The sequence below is a fragment of the Balaenoptera ricei genome, chromosome 2 (genome assembly GCF_028023285.1).
Source record: "Balaenoptera ricei isolate mBalRic1 chromosome 2, mBalRic1.hap2, whole genome shotgun sequence".
NCBI lineage: Eukaryota > Metazoa > Chordata > Mammalia > Artiodactyla > Balaenopteridae > Balaenoptera > Balaenoptera ricei.
In genome coordinates, this window is record NC_082640.1 from 59,828,784 (window position 1) to 59,852,847 (window position 24,064).

The 24,064-nt window shown below is 39.5% G+C and overlaps 2 protein-coding genes across 7 annotated transcripts in view; one reads left to right on the forward strand and one right to left on the reverse strand.

The window, feature by feature from the left end:
- Nucleotides 1-21,150, forward strand: part of FBXO22 (F-box protein 22) — a 31,900-nt gene extending 10,750 nt beyond the window's left edge. For 2 of the 3 annotated variants that reach the window (XM_059912684.1, XM_059912683.1), the window contains exons 4-7: nucleotides 514-609; nucleotides 4,712-4,876; nucleotides 13,537-13,702; nucleotides 18,791-21,150. In XM_059912684.1, coding sequence (XP_059768667.1) covers nucleotides 514-609; nucleotides 4,712-4,876; nucleotides 13,537-13,702; nucleotides 18,791-19,208 — 845 coding nt within the window. In that variant the 3' untranslated portion in view covers nucleotides 19,209-21,150. The remainder of the gene's footprint in view (nucleotides 1-513; nucleotides 610-4,711; nucleotides 4,877-13,536; nucleotides 13,703-18,790) is intronic. The other variant, XM_059912685.1, reaches the window with a different exon arrangement.
- NRG4 (neuregulin 4) overlaps nucleotides 21,094-24,064 on the reverse strand; it is a 128,167-nt gene continuing 125,196 nt past the window's right edge. For all 4 annotated transcript variants that reach the window (XM_059912689.1, XM_059912687.1, XM_059912686.1 and 1 more), the window contains one exon: nucleotides 21,094-22,261. The gene's annotated coding sequence lies outside the window, so the exon portion shown is untranslated. The remainder of the gene's footprint in view (nucleotides 22,262-24,064) is intronic.

The window sequence follows — 24,064 nt, forward strand, 5'->3', positions numbered from 1 at the left end:
TGGCTATTCAAGCCTTTTATTGTATTGGATGACCATTTACCAAGGTTATCTGTAGATACTGTGCATTCTTCTTGGCTTGCTAAACGAAGAAGCAGACTGTATCCCATGTTAGGCACACTGAGGCCCAGAGTTAGACTTGGATAGTGGATTATATCATTGTCTGATTTGAATCCAGGTGACTGTGTGGTAGAAAAGTCATTATGCTTTAATATCAGCTGAACAGAAAGGTATAATAGTAAATCTGAAAATCAGCTGCTACTGCTGATGTCATTGAGGCAAAAGCATATGTGAACAAGTAGAAAAAGGCAAACTGGCAATGTTTAAGGTCAGATTTAGAATTTAACATATAAAACAAGGGCTCAAAACAGAAAATTTTGTTTTTAATCAAAGCTTTTAGATTTCCTTGTAAAGTGTTCTGGTGTAAAATAATTTAATATTTGCTTTTTTACCCCCTTCCTCATCAAATTTGACCTTAAATGGATGACATTGAATAATTTTCCTGTGTTATTACAGCCAGGAAAAGAACTACTATGGAAGCAGCATTTGCCCTTGAGACGCTATTCCCAAAGCAATGCCAAGTCCTTGGGATTGTGACCCCAGGGATTGTAGGTGAGAGAATACCAACTTGATTTCCTTGCTTTGCGTTAATGTGGGGTCCTATAGATTGGTGGGTTATTTGTAGCTTAACAGCATGTTTATATTTTTGGCCATCCAAAGTACAATAAAGTTGGTCATATATACCATCGTATTATATTTCCCTTAGGTTATTGTGGTTAATATTTCAAGTCTCAGGGCTGTCCGTGTAAACCAAATCTAATTCATATCTTTCCAGGAGCCATTCATAAGAGGACAAAGACCTCATTCTTCCTTTCTACAAACTGGAAAGTATTAGCAAGCATTCTTACTTTTGTCAGTTCAGCCAGAACTGTTTCTGGTGGATAGGGGTGAGGTAGGGCTGGGATCAGGAGCTGCAGTACGCCTTACTAGGAAACTTCTCTTTCTCTGCTTGGCTGCCACTGTTTGAAGTTTATAGCAGGAACTTTCCTTTTCCAAGTTTGCTGCTGGTGAATTTTTGCTGGTTTTAATTATTTTGACTTCTGTTCTGTAGCTAATGGGGGGAGCGAGATCCTGTTAAAGCTGTCATGGTGCAGTGGTTCAGATCCCTAGATTGGGATCCCAGCTGTACCACTTTAGTATCGGTATGACTTTGGGCGAGTTAGCTGACCTCATGGGGCTTCAGTTTCCCCATCTATCACATGGGGGTGATTGATAGTACCTTCTTCAGAGGGTTTGAGGATTAAATGAGTTAGCACATGTACAGCATTTAGAATAGAGATATGCAATAAGCGGTGACTAAATGTTAGCTATTATTATTTCTTGTTGTACTCCATAAATGGCATTTTTAATCTTCACTGAGAGACTTTTGATTGGAATTTAGGAGTCTTGTACAATGAACTACAAAGGATTTCAAGTGTTTACAGATGAATAAGGGTAAATGTATGGTTGATGGGGTACTGTTTCATCCCTCCTGCTATCGGCTCCCACCCCTATACTATTATATCAGCCCCATCACCACAAATTTCGTTTCTCATTGGATTAAAAAAAATGACGGCAGTGACTGATTTTCTTTTAACTTTCGAATTTTCCTTAAATGAGTGATCTAGTTTTTACCATTAATAGTTATTAACAAATGCTTCTATAGAAACATAGCTTTCATTTCTTACATCATTTGGTTAGGCCTCCCCACCCTACACGCTGTGGCGTCCTCAAAGCATGACTAAGGTTCTCCTCTTTAAAATTTCAGCTGGGGGTTAGGGACAGGAGAGGGCGGGCCAACCTGGGCAACACTCTTGCCTCCATGACCCCATAGTGAGGGGTGGCCAGTCTACCTGAAGCCTTCCTCTCATGTTTGCCAAGTTTCAGAGCAGTTGGGCATCTTTCTTCCTAAGTTCTGTTACGATCTTCATGTCGGGAGTGAGTATCATTCCAACTCTCTTTTGTCGGGACCTGTCCTCTTGTGTTTTCTTGGACCTACTCTTTACCCTTCTTATTGATTCTTGTTCCCACAGCTGAGCACTTTCTTTGTTCCACATATGTCACAGAAAAACTTCCACCAAGACAGTTGATTGGATTCCTTTTTCTTAGGCCACAGTTAGTGATTATTTCTAAAATAGCCATTGGCTACTAACCCATCTTCCTTCTTTAGGTTGGGAAAATTTCAAGTTTGAGAATTTGTTCATTTTTATATATACAGAGATCATTTTCTTTCTTTTTTTTTTTTAATTTATTTATGGCTGTGTTGGGTCTTCGTTTCTGTGCAAGGGCTTTCTCTAGTTGCAGCAAGTGGGGGCCACTCTTCATCGCGGTGCGCAGGCCTCTCATTATCGTGGCCTCTCTTGTTGCGGAGCACAGGCTCCAGACACGCAGGCTCAGTAATTGTGGCTCACGGGCCCAGTTGCTCCGCGGCATGTGGGATCTTCCCAGATCAGGGCTCGAACCCATGTACCCTGCATTGGCAGGCAGATTCTCAACCACTGCGCCACCAGGGAAGCCCCATTTTCTTTCTTAATTGAGGTAAACTTTACTTACAGTGAAATGCACAATCCTAAGTGTACAGTTTAATGAGTTTTGACAAATTCATATCCTGGTGAAACTGACATGGTAGTCAATATTTAGTATGTTTCCATCACCCCAGGAAGTTCCCTCATGCCCTCTTCCTGGCATTCCCTACTTGCCATAGGAAACCCCAGTTCCAATTTCAGTGACCATAGATTAGTTTGGCCTGTTGTTGAATGTAATATAAATGGAATCATGTTATATACTCTCTTTATCTTGGCTCTTTCACTCAACATAAATATTTTTAACAACATGATATTTTTGAGATTCATGTTATTTTGCATATGAGTAATTCATTAAAAAAAATTCTAGAGTAGTATTCTGTGACCTAACTTGAATTAATTTTTGTGTATGGTATAAGGTAGGTTCAGGGTTAATTTTTTTTCATATGTTTATCTAGGTATTCCAGCACCATTTGTTGAAGACTTCTCTTCCTCATTGAATTGTCTCAGCACCTTTGTCAAAAATAATTGGCTGTATGTTTGTGGGTCTGTTTCTGGATTTAATTCTGTTCCATTGATTTATTTGTGTATCCTTAAGCCAGAGTCATATTACTGTAGGTCTTGATTTCTTTTTAAAGATTGATTTCCATAGATCTTGATGTCCTTCTTTTTAAAAATTGCTTTGGCTATCTAGGTCCTTTGCATTTCCACATATATTTTAGAAGCATCCTGGCAATTTCTATAAAAAAGCCTATTGGCTTTTAATTCAGATTGTCTTGAGGCCTGCTATAGACAAAAAAGTTGCTTTTATGTTTTGATATTTTTTGTAGAAGAGGGCCTCATAATAAACTCTTAAATTTTATTTTCATGTTTTTAAATTCAGAATATGTTATGTGGGGTTTGATTAGATTCTGAAATTTTCTCTTTGAAAATTTTTTTTTCCATTTTGCTCTATCTTTGGTTTCTAAAAGGCTTATTAACACTTTTTTTAAAGAGTTTCTTTTTTTATACTAGTAATAGCCATTTACTGTTTTAAAAAAAAAGTAAAGAAAAATTAGAAAAGAAAAAAAGAAAAAAATTAAGCTACTTTAAGCTTTAAGTAGAGTTAACCACTCTGTTAATGTTATGATGCATAACCTTCCAGACTTTCGGTATGTAGTACAGAGTATAGATACAGATAGATTTGTAGTGTAGATATATGTATAATATGTGTGTATAAAAAAAAAAAATGTGTGTATATGTATGTGTGTGCATAAAATATATATATATATATATTTATATAAAATACACTTTTCAGTGAATTTGTAATCTGCAGTATTTGTATCGGTCTGCCAGGGCTGCCATAAGAAAATACTATAGACTGGATGGCTCAAAGAACAGAAATTTATTTTCTCACATTTCTGGAGTCTGGAAGTCCAAGGTGTTGGCATTTTTCCTTTCTCCTGAGGCTTCATTCTTTGGCTTACATACAGCCACCTGCCTTCTCACTGGGTCCTCACATAGCTTTTTCTCTTTTCTCTGTATGCCTTCATCTCTGATGTTTCTTCCTCTTCTTGAAAGGACACCAATCTTACTGGATTAGGGCCTGACCCTTGTGACCTCGTTTAACCTTAATTGCCTCTTTATTTAAAGGCCTTATCTCCAAATACAGTTTTATATATATATGTGCGTGTATATTTCAATTCTACACACACACAATATATATAGTGTATATAATTGTCAAATGTTCTATGATAAATTTTACAAGTAGAATAGCTGTGAAGATGTAGTTACTACCCTCCCCCCAACTTTTTATTTAGAAAAGCTTCAAACCTATAGAAAAGGTGAAAGAATAATACAATAGTACAATAAACACCCATATATCCTTCATCTAGATTCACTTTTGTAAAAAATTTTGCAACATTTGCTTTTTCTGTCTTTCTTTATGAAAACATTTCTTTCTGAACAATTTGAAAGTAAATTGGAGGCATCATGACCTTATACCTCTAAAAATTTCAAAGCTGAGAAACTCTTACTCAGGTAGTGGCCTGTACCTTATTGATTATGTTAGTGACCTAAACTGAAGTTACCTACGTGTGGCTGGGTAATTTACACCAGATGAAACTTCTGTTTTTATTGAATCTGTTCACAAAACTGTTTAACTTTTTTCCTAGTGACGCCAATGGGATCAAGTAGCAATCGACCTCAGGAAATAGAAATTGGAGAATCTGGTTTTGCTCTATTATTTCCTCAAATTGAAGGAATAAAAATAAAACCCTTTCATTTTATTAAGGATCCAAAGAAATTAACACTAGAAAGGCATCAACTCACTGAAGTAGGTAAGTTGTTATTATTTACCATTAATTGCCCATATTGTTGATTGATTTTGTTTGTTACTTTGACAGAGTCTGAGTTAAGTACACGTTACTGCACATGTGGATAATTCAAATTAGTGATTAACAGAGGCTAGTGCAATATTTTTTTTGGTAGAATGGATTTACTTTTTAAATTATTTTACTTACATTAAAGCCTGAGAGAACCAGAGATGAATTTTCCATAAATACTCTGTTGATAATAAACTTACTTGTATTTAATTCTGAATTTTGAAGGATTTCTTCCTCTTTGAACATTTTCTTTTTTTTTTTAAATAATTTTTGCCCGCGTTGGGTCTTCGTTTTTGCGCGTGGGCTTTCTCTAGTTGCGGCGAGCAGGGGCTACTCTTCATTGCGGTGCACAGGCTTCTCATTGCGGTGGCCTCTCTCGTTGCGGAGCACCGGCTCCAGGCGTGCAGGTTTCAGTAGTTGTGGCTCGCGGACTCCAGAGCACAGGCTCAGCAGTTGTGGCTCACGGGCCTAGTTGCTTCGCAGCATGTGGGATCTTCCCAGACCAGGGCTCGAACCCGTGTCCCCTGCATTGGCAGGCAGATTCCCAACCACCGTGCCACCAGGGAAGCCCTTGAACATTTTCTTATCATTTTGCCCTATTTTGTTTTTTGAAGCTGAAAAGTTTAAGGTTTTATTTCTCTTTTATGCTAGCAATAAGCATTTGTTTTTTCAAAAATTAGAAGATACAGATTAGTTCAATATTGACTAATTAGAAAGATGGGAATAAGTGTAATGAACTTGATAAGTTTTAGAAATAGTGTAAGTTAAGGCAGAGTCTGTCAAACAGCGGTTTAGTAGGATATGTCAGGCAGGAAGCTTGGCTGGAGTAGACAGGTCATGCATGAGGTGATTTTGAAGAGGTAAAGGGTTAGCTCAGTTTCTAAGCTCTGATAAGAAAGCTTAATTTAATATAGTAAGCAACAAACTAATTATTCAGGCAAAGCAGTGTTAAGGCCTTGCATCTACCTCTGCAGATGAACTGATTGGGGTTAACTTGTTAGAGAAGCTTGTTTGGCCTTTGACTCAGTGCCTTTGCTGAAGGTCATATCGCCAAGCCTCCTCTGTACTGTCTTTTTGGGTCCAGGAGTAAGTGTGGTGCCTCCTGGGCATGCTCCCCTCTGCCCTATAGCAACCCGGGGAATCCATGATTGAGGTCCTCATGGTAGCACTGCTTGAAGCTAGAAGCCTAGTTTTGTCCATTTACAAGAAAGACCCAAAATCTTGAGTGGAAGGAACCATCTATTTTATGATAAAATAGTTATTAGATTTGTTTTAGACCTTGTTTGCATTACAGTGCTAAATAAGTATAGGAATCAGAAAACTGAAATGAAAAAGAGCCCCACGTTTTTCTGCTGTGTGAAGCGTTTTTATTGGTGTCCTTTCCCTAAGCTGTTTGCTGTCAACAATTTTGGGTTATTCCAAGGCATCATTTTCATCCTGTTCATGGCCTTCTAGAAATTGAGGCTTTGCCTAAATTGAAATGATAATCTCTATTCTTTCCCATCTATTTTCTTCACTTCTAAAATTGGACCATTGTCTTTTATGTGGACAAGAAGATGGAGGCCTCTGAGGTGGGAAGGAGTGAGTGGTTGGAGGCTGTGGGACGTGCCTTCTCCACAGCGTCCCAGCCTGCACTCCTGAACCAGACACCCGGAGCAGCTCTTACCTATGTTCTGTGACAGTGGAAGGCACCCCGTTCCTGGTAGTGTCCCTCAGGCTCAGCACACTTTCTCTGTAAAGGCCAGATAGTGAATATTACAGGTTTTGCCAATGATACAGCCTCAGTTGCATCTATTCAACTCTGCCGTTGTAGTGCAGAAGCAGCTATAGACAGTACGTAAAAAATCAGCTTTGTTCCAATAAAACTTTATACAAAAGCAGGGTCGCCGGATTTGGCCCCTGGGCTGTGGTCTGTCTTCCCCTGCGTTGTAGACTTGGCTGCTCTGACTAGAAGGTGGTGTGTGAGCAAACAAAGCAGCTCGGCCTTCTGTGAAATAGGCAGTGCCTCTGTGCACAGGGACCTCATGTGTGATATTATAGTTTTTCCAGACCCTGTGTATAGGGGGTGTTGTAATCGGACCCACCGTCACGGTACATATAAATTTATATATATACATACACATGCACACTTTCTGTTATATTCTTTTTGAAGAACTTACCAAAATGGTGCATTTTTTAAACAAGGCATAGGTTGTTTTAAAGTCTGTATGGTATCCTGTGTTAAAAATAGTCTCTGGAATGAAAAATATATATACATATGTGTGTGTGTGTGTGTGTGTGTGTGTGTGTGTGTGTGTTTATGTGGGCTAGCACTTAATTCTTAAGGAGTGAAGGCAAAAATACCTCTGTTCCCTAAGTTCCATAAAAACCAATGTCCATTCATTCAAAAATTGTTCACGTGCATGTCATATGCCAGTCCCTGTACGTGCGGGGCTCTGGAGATGCTTGTTGGAGACACACTGTCCTGCCTCTTGGAGCTTCCAGTCTAGCAGGCCAGGCCGACTTTGAATACAGTACCACAGATGTGTAAGTGTTACCAAGTAGAAGAGGTGCTAGGAAGCATAATCATGGACTTAATCCACTCTGGGGTGTTGGGAAAGTGACATTTGGGCAGAGCGCTGAGTAGAAGTGAACTAGAGTGGGGAGAGGTCCCTCAGATGTGGAGTCAGGAAGAGTATCGTCGGAGTATTGTACCTTCTTTCCAGCTTACTGACAAAAATAGATGAAAGGACAGGAAATAGAAAGGGCCTGGCAAGTCACCTTCAGGATTTAGGTGCTGTGGATTCACTGGCTCATATGAAATGTAAGGAGTTCCAGCGTATCTGGAGAGTGGTGGGTGTGAGGAGGGGTGTGGTGTGAGGTGGAGCTGGGATGCAGGGTGGGGCGGGCTCGGCACTGAGGATCTTGACGTGCCCAAGGGCATTGGAAGCAGGGATTCTAAACTAAGGAGTGGCACAACCAGATGGGTGTTTGGAAAATGCCCCTCTGGCTGTGGTGTGATGGCTTTGGAGGAACACAAGAGAGGAGGCAGGGAGAACGGGGGCTGTTGTGGCTATGGCAGTGGTGTTGTAGAGACGTGGGCGGATTCAAGATGAAGTTCCCACGTGAGTCCACAGGGTGAGGCGATGGGTTAAAACATTGTGGGGTGAGAATGAGGACCATGGCAGTGTTGTCACCGAGGTTTCTGCCAGGGCAGGTGCGCAGTACCTTCTCCTGAGGTAAGGAATAGACGGGGGCGCAGGCTGGAGGAGTCAGATGATCAGTTCTGGGTTGGACACGTTGAATCTGAGATGGGGACATTGATTAGACAGTTGAGTATGTGGGTCTGGAGCTCAGGAGAATGGTCTCGACCACAGATACAGATTTAGGAATATCAGGTAATTAATGGTGATTGAAGAAAAAGGAACTAGCGCAGTAATTGGAGGAGGCTCGGCGGCTGATGTTGCTTGTCCGGGGTTGACACTGACGTGATGCCATCACCTCCCTCCCTTAGGCTTACGCTGGAGACTTTATTGAGACTCCTCAGTAAGGAGGTTCTTCAATAGTTTCCTAACTTTTCTTTTAAACAGCTTATTTCTAAGTAAAATCTCACATGGAAACCAGCATAAAAATAAAGCAGATAGAGCAGAGCTGCCTCCCATGGGCACTGGTGGAACCCTGTGCCCAGCAGAGCATAACAGTCTGTAATGGAGGGGAGGCGCCTCCCGCCCTGAGGTGGTCTACGCTTGTTCCTTAAAGGCTTCGAGTTACCCAGTTAAGTGGCTCCAGCATCAAAGCAGCGTGTGCTGACCCATGTTCTGTCTACAGACAGAACAGCTGCAGACGGCAGCCTCAGGACTGCTGATCACTTGTAAGATGAGCTTGAGCTTAAGAGCCAGGGCTTTTTTCCTCCTTGGAGAATGCTGGAGGGTGGGTACCTAGCACATCAGTATATCAGGTGTCCCACACCTGTGATTCTCTGCCTTTCTCTTTTACAAATATAATACATCCTCTGACACTCTCCTAAGTAAAGCTCAAATCTGTAACAGTGCCCCTTGGGGCACAGTGTTTTTCTAGGCTTCAGTTTTATTTGTAGAGATTGACATTAGAAAAGATCTTCCACTGAATTTTACATTTTCGGTCACCAGAGGAAGTCGTGAAGAATGCTCAAGACTTGCCCTTGGAAGGAGAGGAATGGACGTGTCTGTTTCCCAGAGCCCAGTGGGTACCAGTTCCTTTTGGGCAGCCACTTCTAGAGTGTGTATTTATTACTACTTCTTTGGTCTGAATTAGGTCCTGTAATAGGGGATACAGTTTGCATGTTTTAATGTGAATTTTGAAGACGTTGAATCCTCATAGACTTTTATAGGAGCTAAACAGTACGTAACAGGTTGTTATGGGCATTAAGTAAGTTAATTTCTATAAAGCGCTAGGAATGCCTGGCACAAGTGCTGTGTTTCTTGTTACATTGTTGATCTCAGGATCTTGTGGGATGTTCAGGTCCTTTCTGCTTACTTCTTTTTGGTCTTCTGATGACTACTCTGCCAGCAACTGAGAGGGGTAAAAACTAACTTTTAATTATTTTTTAAGTCAGAGTCCAAAAAAAATTTGAGGGATTAAGTTTTTAAATTACCTGGAGATTTCGTAGAGAATCTTGAGGGGGCCATAGTCAGTGATCAGGTGCAAAGCAGAGAAAAATGGTGCTAAAAGTTGTGACGGAACTTGTTCTGCTTTAGAAGCTGCCTAGCCCTTGAAAAAGCTGGGCAGCTTCTAAAGCAGGAGGGTGACTTAGAAGGAGGGTGGTGCCAGTGTTTTGTTAGGCTTTCCTGCCCTTTGTGGTGGATTTCACTCAGCTCCAGGAACAAAGAGCTAGGAGAGAGCAGAGAGCTAGCAGAGATCTGTAAGGGGCCTGGTGGGGGCCAGCTCCCAGGTTACGGTGCTGGCAGGATACAGCCCCTGAGCTTCTCTTTTTTTTAATCCCCTACCATGTACGTAAAGTGACACGGCTTCTCATTGAACGACATCAGAGAGATTTTTGGATAAGGTGCGTCTCAAAAAAGCATGACAACTACCTGAAAGCCAGAGCAGCACAGGTGACCCCTAGCTGGTTTGGAGGATAGGATGCATGGTTTCTTTATTCTCCCTCTAAATATGATGTTTACTTCAGATTCATTTGATTCAAGGTGAAATAGCGTCTTGAGTGTCATTTCATTATTTGATAACTTGTGTAACTCATGGTCGGGGCCCTCAGTTTAGCCAGAACATGTTTTGATAGCTCTCCTCTATTGAACCTTTACTGGGGGCCAGGCACTGGGCAGGGTTGGATGCTTCCTTATGACATGATCGTATTTAATCATCACAACCACTCTTGAGACTTGCTCCTGCCCCAGTTTTAGAGGAGGCAGCTGCACTTGGAGAAGTCGAGTAAATTGCTCAGTCAGATGGCTGCAAGGGGTTGAGCCTGAGTTCTGACCCAGGTCTGACTCCAAAAGTCATGTCCTAGTGTGCTGACTTCATATTTATACATGTTTAGTGTAAAAAAGATGGGTATAAAGATACAGGGAAGGAAGTGATGCTAAAACTAAGGTTGTGAGGAAGAGAGAACACAGTTTCTGTCTATGAATTGTTCATGGTATTAGCCTCTCATTTCAAGTAGACATTTTCTTTCATGTAGGTTTTCTACATGCATTTAGATTACATCACTTTCAAACAGGCCATAAAACAGCTGTCTTCAGAGAGGCTTCCCTGAAAAGAGTAGAAATCTGAACACGCAGACCTAAAGCCTTTTCAAGCAGTCCTGGCCAATCTTTGGAATAGTTCTTCATAGTTGGCTTTCCTGAATCTGATGCTGGTCTTGGTGTCTAGATTTGATTTTTTTCCTTTTAACCTTCCAGCTTGAGCATAGCTATAATGAATTTATATTCTGCCTTATTTGAAAATGCATTTAAGGCAGCATACAAAGATACATAGACTATCAGTGGAGGAATTCTGAGTTGAGGGACATGTGTAGGAGGAATATAGTGCAACCAGGATGGAGGGTAGTACATGAGATACAGACCATCATCATTTGCTAGATGTGGGCCACAGGTTTGGCTGAGCTAGGGCAGAAGAAGCATTAACTCTTCCCAGTTTTCTGAGAACTGAGATAAATTCTAGTGGATCCATAAGCCCTTATAATAAATAGCTTGTTTTTCAAGCTGTTTCTTACCCCATGTCACTCTGTGAACACCAATGGCATCACCCCAACTATGACTCCTTAAAATAAAAGCAGTTGTAGGATCCAAACAAATGAGGTCTGGTTACTGAACTCTCTGCGAAATCTAAGAATGTTTAGAGCTGCCAAAGGAATGGATGGCCCACGTGCTCTTCAGCCACTCAGTCTGCTGTGACTTAGATCTCATGCTGGATTTCCGGGAACAATGAACTGGAGCTTGCACCTTTTATAGTTGGGCTGGTTGACTACGTCATCTGCCCAACAAACATCGGAGCTGAGAATATGGCTAGCGTGCTTTCTTGAAGTTGAAAGTCCTCAGATACTTGTACTGAGCAGAGGGCCCTCCTGTTTCCCCACAGAGGCAGGACTGAAGGCAGTGCCAGGATTTACCTCAGAATGAGCTGGGTAGTCGTCTTTTCAGGCTCGTGTATCTTAGGCCTCAATTTTTAGCGGCAAGGAGTTTGAATTGTACCTTCCTTCCGGTACATGATACAGACCTGTCTGCTGTGTCAGGCAGCCAGCCTGGGCTAAGGCAGGTTTGTTCTCTACGTTGGATGGGGGGAAGTGAGTCTAGTTTCTAGATTTGTGTGTGTGTGGTCCCGCTGTAGAACAAGACCACTGGAGGAGGATGTTGAAAGCACTCGGTGTGCATTGGATGAATAAGGGCGGTGCCTATAGAACATTCAGATGAAAATTTTAGTAGGCAATTGTAAAAGAGGGCCTAGAGTTTAGAAATCAGGAAACGGAGAGATTTAGAAGTTCTTAGGTTTCTAAAACTTAAAACAGAGTCAGGAGATGTGGGGCTAGAGTCTGCTAAAATGCTGTCCTGGGCCAGTCACTTTTCTAGGATTAGCAGCCCTTCTTTGTAAAATAAGCGTAAACTGTTGATCCCACAGGCCTCTTCCGACTCTGAAAATTCATTCTAAAAAAAAAAAAAAACATTCTCTGAAAATTTGCTGGGCTGGTCTGTGTGGAGAAAAAGACCTTTTAGTAATGGTTTGGGGTATATGGTATCTTGAAAGTACTGGTTTGTACTAATATCCTTCTTACTCTCCAAATCAGTGATGTACTGTATAGAGAATTAGAAATGGACCAGAGGCAGTCTCCCTAGATAAATCATTATTTGGTGTTAGGAACTGGTCATTCACCTCCACCCCACCCCGTTTGCTTAAGTGAGCCTTATTTCTGGCAACCTTTACCCTTACGTCTGTGAAGATGGAAGTCATGTGGCTGAGTCAGTGGAAACTCAAATGTGGGTCAGGTGTTTGATTTTTTTTTCTTTTTTGTGTCCTAGAGCCACCTCTTTGGCAAATTTCAAGTTGATAGTGTATAAACAAGTTGCAAGAGGCACATGTGAAAGCCTGGGAGCTTGTAGGGGAGAGCATGAGTACTGCCTGCCTCCTGATAGACTATGCTGCCCTCTAGTGGTAGCTGCTTTTCATCCATATGCTGCAGAATTGAATATTTTCCTGCTTTGAAATGAGTTTCCAATGGTTAAACCACCTTCGCTCCCACTCCCTTTCCTGGAATATATGGATAAGGCCTGTATTTTAATGGTGTATTAGTTTCCCGAGGCTGCTGTAACAAATTAGCACAAACTTTAGTGGCTTAAAACAACATTAATTCTATCACAGTACAGAAGGCCAGAAGTTTGGAATCAGGGTGTTGACGGGGCTGCATTCCCTCTGGATGCTCTAGGGGTGAATCTCTTGTCTCTTCCACCTTCTGATGCCATCGACATTCCTTATGGCTGCATCATTCCAGTTTCTGCTTCTGTGGTCACATTGCCTCTTCTGTCTGTCTCTATTTCTCTTATAAGGATACTTGTATAGTATTTAGGGCCTATGGATAATCCAGATGATCTCATCTCAAGATTTAATTACATCTGCAAAGACCCTTTTTATTTTCCAAGTTAGGTCACGTTCTTCTTTCCAGGGATTTGGTGTGGATATGTCTTTTGGGAGACCACATTCAACCCACTACAGGTGGTTAGTGCCGTTTCTGTCCATTTTCTCTGGATGTTTAAATTCCCACTGCATCTAACTCTGTCCTTCGTAAATCAGTGTTCCCTTCCATTCCAGGTGGTGGCCGTGTGGAATGGCTTGCACCAAGGTCCACCAAGGGTGCTGTTTAGTTACATAGCTGCTTCCTTATTTGTGTTGAGTGTTGATTATATTATTTTCAAATAGCCATTTAGTTCTTTTAATGATGAAAAATTAATTATAGCAAAGATTTTGAGTAATGTTAAAGTTTGCCAAAAAAAAAAAAATGGAGGACTTGACAGCTTAAACAGTAAATTGCACTTAACTAGGCATACAGGACATTAGCAGTAACATTTCATTTTGCAAAATAATTAAAGAATTCCTTTTTAAGGATTTCTTTTTAAGGCTATCTTTAATTGTTTCTCTTCATTTCTCTGCAGGTCTTTTAGATAACCCCGAGCTTCGTGTGGTCCTTGTATTTGGCTATAATTGCTGTAAAGTGGGAGCCAGTAATTATCTGCAGCGTGTAGTCAGCACTTTCAGTGATATGAATGTCATCTTAGCTGGAGGCCAGGTGGACAACCTGGCATCGCTGACCTCTGAAAAGTATGTCTGATGTGCTTCTGATTTCTTCTGTGCATCATGGGAAATGTTCTCAGCTTTATATTACTTTGGGTTTTTAAAAAACATGCTTAAAGAATTGCTAATAGTTCATTCCGTTTTGTAATAGACATAGGTTGAGGGGCTCACACAACGTAATTCTGCTTAACTTTGAAGAATGAAATTTATATGTTATCCTTTAAGAACTTAGTTGGACTTATACTCTCCTCAAAATTGACTTTCAACATTGTCTACTGAGCTCCCTTAACAGCTCTGTACTCTGTAACTGCAATACAGTAAGTCCCCTACGTAACGAACCTTCAAGTTGCAAAACTTTTGTGCGTTTGCATGTCCAGTCATGTAAGTTAGTTCACGTGACTGGCATACATTGTCACACGCGTGCATCCTCTACAGGTGGTTATGCTTTTGAGTACTTTACAGTACTGTATAGAGTACAGTAGTACAGTATCTTTATTTAAAGCCCAGGATGTCCGGAAGCAAGCATAAAAGCAGCGGTGATGTAGCTGGTACTGCTAAGAAACGCCAAGCGAAAAGAACTGAGAGAGTGGAGCGAGGTGAAAAGATGGTAGACGTCGCTCATTATCATAACATGAATCGTTCAACCATTGGCACGATTCTAAAGAACAAGGACAAGAACATGTGAAGTCTGTTGTGCCGGTGATGTTGACAATGTTACTGAAGAAGCGTGGAAAAATGATGGAGGAGATGGAGAAGCTTCTTAGTGTGCGGATGCAGGATCAGCCTCAGTGTTGAGTCCCGCTCAGCTCAATGCTGATTCCAGAGAAAGCTAAAAGCCTTTATGAAGACTTGAGGAAGAAACATGGTGAAGAATCAGAGGGCACATCTTTTAATGCCAGCCATGGCTGGCTTCATTGGTTTAAGACTAGAGTCAACCTTCATGATGTAAAAGTAAGTGGTGAGGTAGCGAGTACAGATATGGTAGCTGCCCAGGAATTTCCTGAAATGCTTCGAGAAATTACTGATGAAGGCACGTATTTACCTGAGCAGGTTTTTAATGTGGATGAGACAGGACTGTACTGGAAGAGGATGCCAGACCGAAGTTACATCAGTAAGGAGGAAAAGTTGATGCCAGGCTCTAAAGCAGCAAAGCATAGGCTAACTCTGTTGTTTGGTGGCAGTGCTTCCAGCGATACGAAGCTGAAGCCTCTCTTAGTTTATCATTCAGAGAACCCAAGAGCCCTTAAAAACATAGCCAGGGGCTCTCTTCCTGTTGTGTGGAAGAGTAACCCCAAAGCCTGGGTTACGTAGGCCATTTTCCAGGACTGGTTTGTCCACCACTTTATCCTGAAGGTAGAGAAATACTGCTTGGAGAAGGACGTCCCATTCAGCATTCCTTTGCTGCTTGACAGTGCTTTGGGCCACCCCCCCATTCACGGATGGCTTTCATCCCACGTCAGAGTAGTGCATCTGCCACTGAATACAATGTCTCTCATCCAACCTATGGACCAGGGAGTTATAATGACTTTCAAGAAATATTATTTATATCACACTTTTCGTCAGGCAGTAAAGGCAAGTGACAAATCAGGAACAACCTTGTGACAATTTTGGAAGGACTATAACATCTACAAGGCCATAAAAAACATTGACTTTGCTTGGCTTGAGGTTACGGCTGTCACCATGAATGGGGTTTGGAAGAACCTTTGCCTGCAGTTTGTTCATGACTTTTGTGGATTTGAGAAGGTAGATGAGGAGTCCAAAGAGGTCTTCAGCAACTTAGTGACCCTCAGCGAGAAGCTGGAGCTAGATCTGCAAGAGGACGACTTCATTGAACTCCTCCTTGCTGTGCAACATGAGGAGCTTACTAATGAAGACCTGATGGAATTGGAGGCCCAGAGAAAGGACACAGAAAAACAAGAGGAAGAAGAAGTAACTGAGGAACCGAAGAGATTCACAACACAGGAAATGGCAAGGGGATTTTCTTTATTTGAGGAGGCGCTGTTAACTTTTTGAGGCACAGGACCTGAACGTAAAACGGTACACAAAGGTTGCAGCAGCCGTTCAGAATGCAATCCAGTGCTACCGTGTCACCTGTGACGAGAAAGAAAGAGCTACTACCCAGATATCACTGGATCATTTCTTCAAGAGGGTAGATAGAATTGAATCCAGCAAGGAACCAGAACCTGTGGCATCAACGTCAGGCGTGAGTGAAAGTGCAGCTTGCCCTCCGTCTCCTATTGCTGATGATCCTTCAGCTCTACCATCTCCCACCTCCTCTCCCTCCTCCAGTCAGTAACTCTTCTTGCCTGTTCACTCGATGCCAGCCCCTGTATGCCAGCTGCTGTACTGTACTACTGTACTTTTCAAGGTACTGTACTGTAAGATTAAAAATGTTTTATTTTTTGTTTCTTTTTTATGTATTATTTGTGTGAGAAGTATTATAAACCTATTACAGTACAGTACTATATAGCCGATTGTGTTAGGTGGGTACCTCGGCTAACTTTGTTGGACTTAACGAACAAATTGGACTTAAGAACACGCTCTCGGAACAGAACTTGTTCATATGTAGGGGACTTCATATGGTTCATATGTATGTCACTTCCTCTCTGGTTCTGTTTTCCTCTAAAGGAAATGTGTGGTTCAACAGTACATTTTTATGGTAAAACTTCTCAGAGCCTCTAATACTGTGCTCAGTACTTTGGATCTTTTAGAGGGAGGGGGAATATTATTACCTGTGGCCCTTCTTAAATCTATTTGGCCACAAAACCTTTTGTCCATGGAGCATCTTGCAGGCCGACTGGTATTACTTGGCACACATTTTTGGAAATGCTGTACTAGATCTTTTTTTTTAACATCTTTATTGGAGTATAATTGATTTAGAATGTTGTGTTTGTTTCTGCTGTAGAGCAAAGTGAATCAGTTATACATATACATATATCTACTCTTCTTTAGATTCTTTTCCCATATAGGTCATTATAGAGTACTGAGTAGAGTTCCCTGTGCTATACAGTAGGTCCTTATTATCTATATTATATATAGTAGTGTGTATATGTCAGTTCCAATCTCCCAATTTATCCCTCTCCCCCCCTCCCCACCCCCTGCCACTTCCCCCTTGGTAACCGTAAGTTTGTTTTCTACATCTGTGGCTCTATTTCTGTTTTGTACATAAGTTCATTTGTACCATTTTTTTAGATTCCACATATAGCAATATTACTTGGCACACATTTTTGGAAATACTGTACTAGATCTTTTGAAAGGCTTTTTCAAGCTCAAAAATGATGCATCTTTCATTTTATTATTAAGGCTTTTGTTTTCAAAGATAAAAAATATTTGCTCTTCTATCTTGAACCATTACTACTTTTCCATTTCCAACGAAAGTATGTAGTATTTTGAGTTTGAGCTAATTAAGTGGACATAAATATCAGCTGTTTCCAAAAGCAAGAAAATGAGACCCCCCCCCACCCCCATCCTCCAGATGTTTCCTGCAAGCACTAGTATTTGTTTCTCTCTATATTTGTGTTTAATATTTGGATCCTAGAGTGGTGACATGGAGACACACTGTTAGAGATCAGTATCATTAAGAGCAGCTTAAATCATCCCAGTCATAATCTCCCTCCTGGTAGTCAGCACTGATGGGTCAGGGAAAGCAGATAGCTAAGTTGAGTTCCCTGGAACCTGAGAAAGAAGGGAGGAAAGCCAACTGCACTGAACTCTAAGCACTGGATTTCATGCATACGTATACCTGATTCTTGTTAGCTATCTGTGGGTTATTTCTCCTTTTGCCTAATTTTCCTTATTGTCTTTGAAATTATATACAGATAGGGCAATGGCGATTTAACATAACAGTTGATCTTTGAAATGCAACTCACTCAGACATACAACATCTGAGGTGCTAGCCTGTTAGCATGGCTGTCTGTAAATAATCTACTCTTTATACCTAATATGGGAAATATACCCTCAACAATCATTACCTCTTACATGACACATTAATTTTAACGTGGTCTTTACACTGTGTCATGGAGTAAGGGAAGCCATTGAGTAAATCAATGCTCCATGTTAATGGTGTCCAGATAGGAGCCCCCCTCCCTCCAAAAAAAGGTGAATAATTCTTTAAGGCAGGAGACTCTTGTTGCAGTTGTATACCAAAGAGGAAATGTAATAAGGTTAAAGGAACAGCAGCGGACTTTAGAAGATGGATTCTGCCCCTCAGAAACTGGATTTGCCACTAGTTAGCCTTAAGTCGCTTAGTGCTTAAGCTTTTTAAGTCTTAGTTTCTTGTTAACCCACTGAATCCTGCCCATTTCGTAGACTCAGATGTTGGTAAACCTGATAGAAATGTTAGAAATGTAAGGTACTTACTTGGTTTTCCCCCAATGGGTGTTCACTATATTATGCTTTACAACTTTATTGGCATTTTATTTTTATTTTCTTTAGTAACCATAAAATATTTCATTAAAAAAAAGTACCAGGCAAATAGAAACAAAAAGAAAATGTATGATTTTACCTTCAGATTAAGCTAAATTATCAGGTCAAAGCAATAAAAATAAGATGCAGCAATATAATCTATTCCTTTATGGACCAAACAGCATAGAGCTTAAAACTTCTGGAATTATGGGTTCTTAATAAAATTATCCTCCATGATTGAATATTTAATACACCTCTTTTAGAATTTGACAGCTGAGGTAGGGGAGAAGAGATACCAAAGAGGTAAATAATACCAAAAGCTTTAATACATATTATAGTATATATGAATAAAATTGTAAGATTCCTTTTTCAGGGAAGTGAGAAAGGTAAGAATACTCTGTACCCTTCTAAAACTCAGGTTGGATTTTAGAAATCTTTGTGGAGATGCATTTGCCCCTTTGTATCTGTGACTGAGGAGATGGTTGCTTTCTTCTCCGTAGATCTGCCTTCTGCATTCTTTTAATATGTTAATTTCAGTAGTTTAATTTTTAACCCTTATTACAGTCCTCTGATCAGGGAGAGAGAGCCTCAGACTAACTGTAGACTAAGGCAGCACTTCCCAACCAGTGAGTCAGGAGGATTTTTCTTTTATACTGTAAATTTGAATGGTGTTTCATGATATATCGCCACTTTTCTAATTTAACTTTCTAGGAACCCTCTGGATATTGATGCCACCGGTGTGGTTGGACTGTCATTTAGCGGACACCGTATCCAGAGTGCCACAGTGCTTCTCAGTGAGGATGTCAACGACGAGAAGACTGCTGAGGCTGCGGTGCAGCGCCTCAAAGCAGCCAACATTCCAGAGCAGAATACCATTGGCTTCATGTTTGCGTGTGTTGGCAGGGGCTTTCAGTATTATAGAGCCAAGGGGAATGTGGAGGCTGATGCATTTAGAAAGTTTTTTCCTAGTGTTCCTTTATTTGGCTTCTTTGGAAATGGAGAAATTGGATGTGATCGCATAGTCACTGGAAACTTTATATTGAAGAAATGTAATGAGGTAAAGGATGATGATCTGTTTCACAGCTATACAACAATAATGGCACTAATTCATCTTGGGTCATCTAAATAAAGCCACCTGTAAAGTGGCTTTCATAATGTATAACTTTCGGGCTCTGTCTTTTCCAGAAAATGGAAACTTGGGATATGTATATTACAAACAAAAAACTTTATATGTATCTGTTTTGTAGCTTTGACACTCTAAAGATTATTTAGTAGTTTTTAATATATTAGATGAAGGACAAGTTTGTACATAATGAGCTTTTGCATCAGGCACAAGTGAACCAATTATGGCTATATTGCACCAGATTATGTAGCTGCTGTGTGATAGGACTTTAGTCTTCTGCATAGGAAGACTGAAAAAGGATTCATCAACAGAAAGGAGATTTAAGACATTCCATGACTACCTCTGCAATGTTAGATGATCTTTCAGCAGAATCATGAAGATATTTTTCTCCCTTAATAAAGGAGAAAAATACACAGATGGCTTGGGAAATTTTTCTCTGCTTTACAATTTTACCATTTTTTTCAGAAGCTGTAACAAATTACTGACTTTTTACTTATTTGATAAATGTTAAATAACTATTTTTGTTTTAGTACTCTAAAGTTGCTTAGTCAGATAAATTGCCAAGACTAATCAGTATTTTATTACCTTATAAGGAAAAAAATTTTCCTTTTCCCTCAATAAAGAAATTGCAACAGAAAATTCTTTTTTTCACCTACTTCTATATAACTAATTGGCAGATGAGACAATTACATCACCTTATTTTGGTTTTATACCAATAAAACATACCTTGGAAACTCAGATAGCTGTGTACTTCATTGCTTTTAGTGAGTGAATGAAGGAATCCTTTAGAAAAGAAAACCCAGAATAATGGTATTTGTTAGCTAGCAAATCCTGGCATATTTCCAGTAAAATGTTTTTCAAGTTTAAATTTCTCATTATGTAAATATCAAAAAGAAATCTGTGCAGAGAACACCAATTTCCCCCCAATATCCATTCTTTCCTTTTCAAATAGTCATAAAACCTTTGATTTTCAGCTAGGCACATGCACACCACAATAAAGACTACATCCTTGTCTCCCTTGCAAGTATGACTGTTCTGGCTGGTGCAATGTGAGGGAAATGATAACGTGTCCTTTAAAACAGTGTGATCGTTTTTTTGTTTGTTGTTTGTTTTGCCTTTTTTCGATCCTTTTGCTTAGAAGTGGATACAATTGTGAGCCATCTTAGACGCTACAGAAGAGGCAATGCTCTATTGTGGAAGAGGACCACACAGAACGAGCCTAGGTTGCCATACAGTTTTGTTGAAGTGCTACCATTACTGATTTTGACTGCCTATCTCCAGAGTGTTTTACAAGACAGAAATTAACATCATTCTTGCCTAAGGCACTTGTTTTTTTTCAGGTCTTTGTTACAGGATATCTGTATTAGCATATTCTAATACAGTATGATACAATATATGGCACTTTTGTAATAGTCAGTGGTTCTAACGGGGTAGAAGAAAACTCGCAAGGTAAGTGAAATCACATATATTAACATTCCTGCTTTTCTATTTTTAATCACTTTTTTAAAATGAATTTTTACTTCAAAAGATTTTTTTTTCTTGCTGTTTATTTATATGAATGATAAAAATACTTAGAAGTTTCTTTAATTTATGGTTATACTCAATCTTAGTTCCTGAAGCAAGTCCAAAGAAAAGTTTGATTGCCATAGAACTTTTAATCTGTGAATATTAATATTTAGCCATTTTTATTTATTAACTCTTCTATTATTTGCCATTGGTACCCATTATCAAGTAGACAATATCTCAAAATTTAAGTCCTTGGTTATGCTTACATAGCATGTAAGGAAAATACTTTGTAAATTTTCTTCGTCCTTGATATTAACCAGAGTTGACTGAACAGTAGAGGAAAACGGATTTTGAAAACGGAAATATGAACAAAATGCACCAGTTGAATGAATTGTTTTATTTTTTTCAAATTAATACATAAAATGTTTTATTACTTCTCAAAGGAGAGTCTGCTGCAAGGTCATTTCATACAATATTCGAGGTTAATATATGGCTCCTTTTTATAGCTGAGACTTTGGAGCTTGTTATGAACAATAAATTCATTTGGCCACAAGATTGTAACCCTGGTGCAGAATAGAAAGGGAAGAAGTTGAACCAATTGAAGGAGTAGTACTGATGAAAACAAAAGTTATTGGCCCTGCCTCTCAGAGGCTTTGACATTCTGTGGAAAGGTGGGGGGGATAATAATTTAACCAAAGTTAAAACAATTTATTACGGTTTTGAAAGGCTTGTCTTAAAAGCAAGCATTAATGGAAAAGTTTCTGTTTCAGCTAAAAACATACTAAATTCCTAGAAATGGCAACTGTTGTAGTCATTTGTGAAACTGGAAAAATGATCACATGAAAAAATTGACATGAGCACAAAAAGAGAAGATGTACCCTTACTGTTTTCTTTACAGTACTGAGCTGTCTTCTATCAGATGACAAGGATAGGATAGTTTAATCAAGGTGTTTAAAAAATATTGATTTCCTTAATGTGCTTTCAAAGTAGAATCTTTCTGCAGCTACAATTTGCCTTGTTAAAGGCTGCTTCAAAGGAATAAACTCCTTGAAAAGCCAAGTAGCAATATAAGAAAGAGTAAGGAAGCTTGGAATTAAGATCTCAAAACAGACACCCTATACATTGTTATATTTAATAGTCTGTGACCTAGAGTAATGAAGGGGGTCCAGAAGGCCAGTTCACTACTGTAATTAATTCTCAACTTTGCTTAAACCTGCATCATTGGTAAATAAAACAACTTTTCAACCTAGTAAGAGAAGCCAAACAGCAAGAGTTTTGCCACTAATTTATATTACAAATTTAACACAATGAACATGCAAAGAATGTAAAATAAACTTTTACAAATCTGAGAATTTCCTAGGCATTCTGCAGAAATTTTTGAGAAAAAAATCTACTTTTGTCATTTTGTGCCCAGTCTAACCCATTTGAACACCACCATAAATTCCATTTTAATGAAAACAGAAGACTAAATCCTCTTGATTTGAAATTGAGATTTTAGATGACTGACTTGGTTTTCATTTGTAGAAAGGGAATGAGTCTGCTTAATGAAAATCCTAAAATAACAAAACATAGTATTAGTAATAACATCCTTGTTAAATAAACAAAACTAATATCTGTGCTATGTAAAGTTTTTTAAAATATTAGACTGTAGAGAAAAATAGTCAGATATTTACAAGATGTGTTATTTTTGTTTCATTTCTGCCTTATGCCATGATGGAGGCAGAGTAGAAGAATATATGCTACTCTAAAGTAGAAAACATTGGCAGAGGCCAATAAACTTCATTTAATGTCTTGTTACTAAGAGTGTATAGAGCATTTCATTTCATAAAGTTTTTATAAAAGTTACTGTTCTCTAGTGACATCACAGCCAGTAAAAAAGGCAAGATTGATAATTACAACAAATTGGAAAAAAATACATATATTCATTAATTTTAAATGTAAATCAGTGAAGATAATTGAGACCATTTTCTTAACATTTACACAATACCTCCACATCTAACCAAAATTCAGTCACCATACATGTATCTAAAACATAACTCTGTTCAAGGCCTAGTCAGGATACTAGAATTACAGATAGATAGGAATAAACATAATTGACCTGAGTGACACTAGCAAAATTGTGTACTACAGCACTCCAAGCTTTTGTTCCTCCACAGAAACATTGAGGAGGAAAGGAAAAAAGCAGCAACTGTGTGAACCAAATTTGTTGGCGCTCTGGAAAACAAAGGTTTACAGCAACTAACACAGTGCCCAGTGAAGAAATCTCATCCTCAAGATGGTAGGAAAGTTTTGTGATTTTTTACTCACCCTTGCCTCCCATGCAGTGGTGCTCTTATTCTTAAAATGACAGCAGCCTGGTTTTCAGTTCCCTCCCTCAAACCAGAAGAGGAAGAATAGACTTTATTTGCAAATCACTGTTTGTCTTTTCTAATCTGTGGGGGGGATTAGAAGGACGGACTCAAGATGCTCATCACTGTTTTGCATAACTTGGAAATTGGGCAAGAAAGAGTAGGCACTGCTTGTGAAAGCTGCAAGATGACTGCAGAATCACAGGCACCTGGATATGGGTGAAGACATAAAACAGGCTGTGTAAGGCCTAGAGGAGAAGCTGGGGTGAGATTTTTGAGAAACTGGGCATTCAAAAACAGTTGTACCCAGGGGAAGATATGGAATGCCAAATGAATGCACAGGCAAAACACGCTCAGAAAAGATTTAAGAGAGCCTTAGGTTTTCATCTTGGTCTGATCCCTAGGATAGAAGCAGGCCTAGCTAAGAGCTGCAGGAGTGCCTTAGCACACAGCTGAAATGCAAAAAGGAGAACTGGCATTCAAGGAAATCTCTAAAAACAGCTGAACATGAGATAATAGGAACAGAGGCTTCAATGATCACACACAAGGGATAGTCTTTGTAAAAATAGCTTGGAAAAGTCTCAAAAACAAATGAACAACAGCATTCAGCAGTCAGCAACAACTGGTAAACACTGGGAATAGAAGAGAATGTTGTTATATCCAGAATTACAGTATTGTAATAGTGAAATGCCCAATTTTCAACAACAAAAAACCTGTAAGGCATACAGAGAAACAGGGAAATGAGGCCTATTCAATGGAACAGAAACTGGCCTGGCCCACACGAACTTACTAGAAAAAGACCTTTAAATATGCTCAAAGAACTAAAGGAAATCAAGAAAGTGATGAATAAAATGAGAATACCAGTGGAGAGAAATTATAAAAAGGAACCAAACAAATTTTGGAACAGAAAGTTACAATAACAAAATTTTCACTAGAGGGGTTGAACAGCAGATTTGAGCAAGCAAAAGAACTCATCAGCAAAGTTGAAGACAGGACAGTTGAAATAAT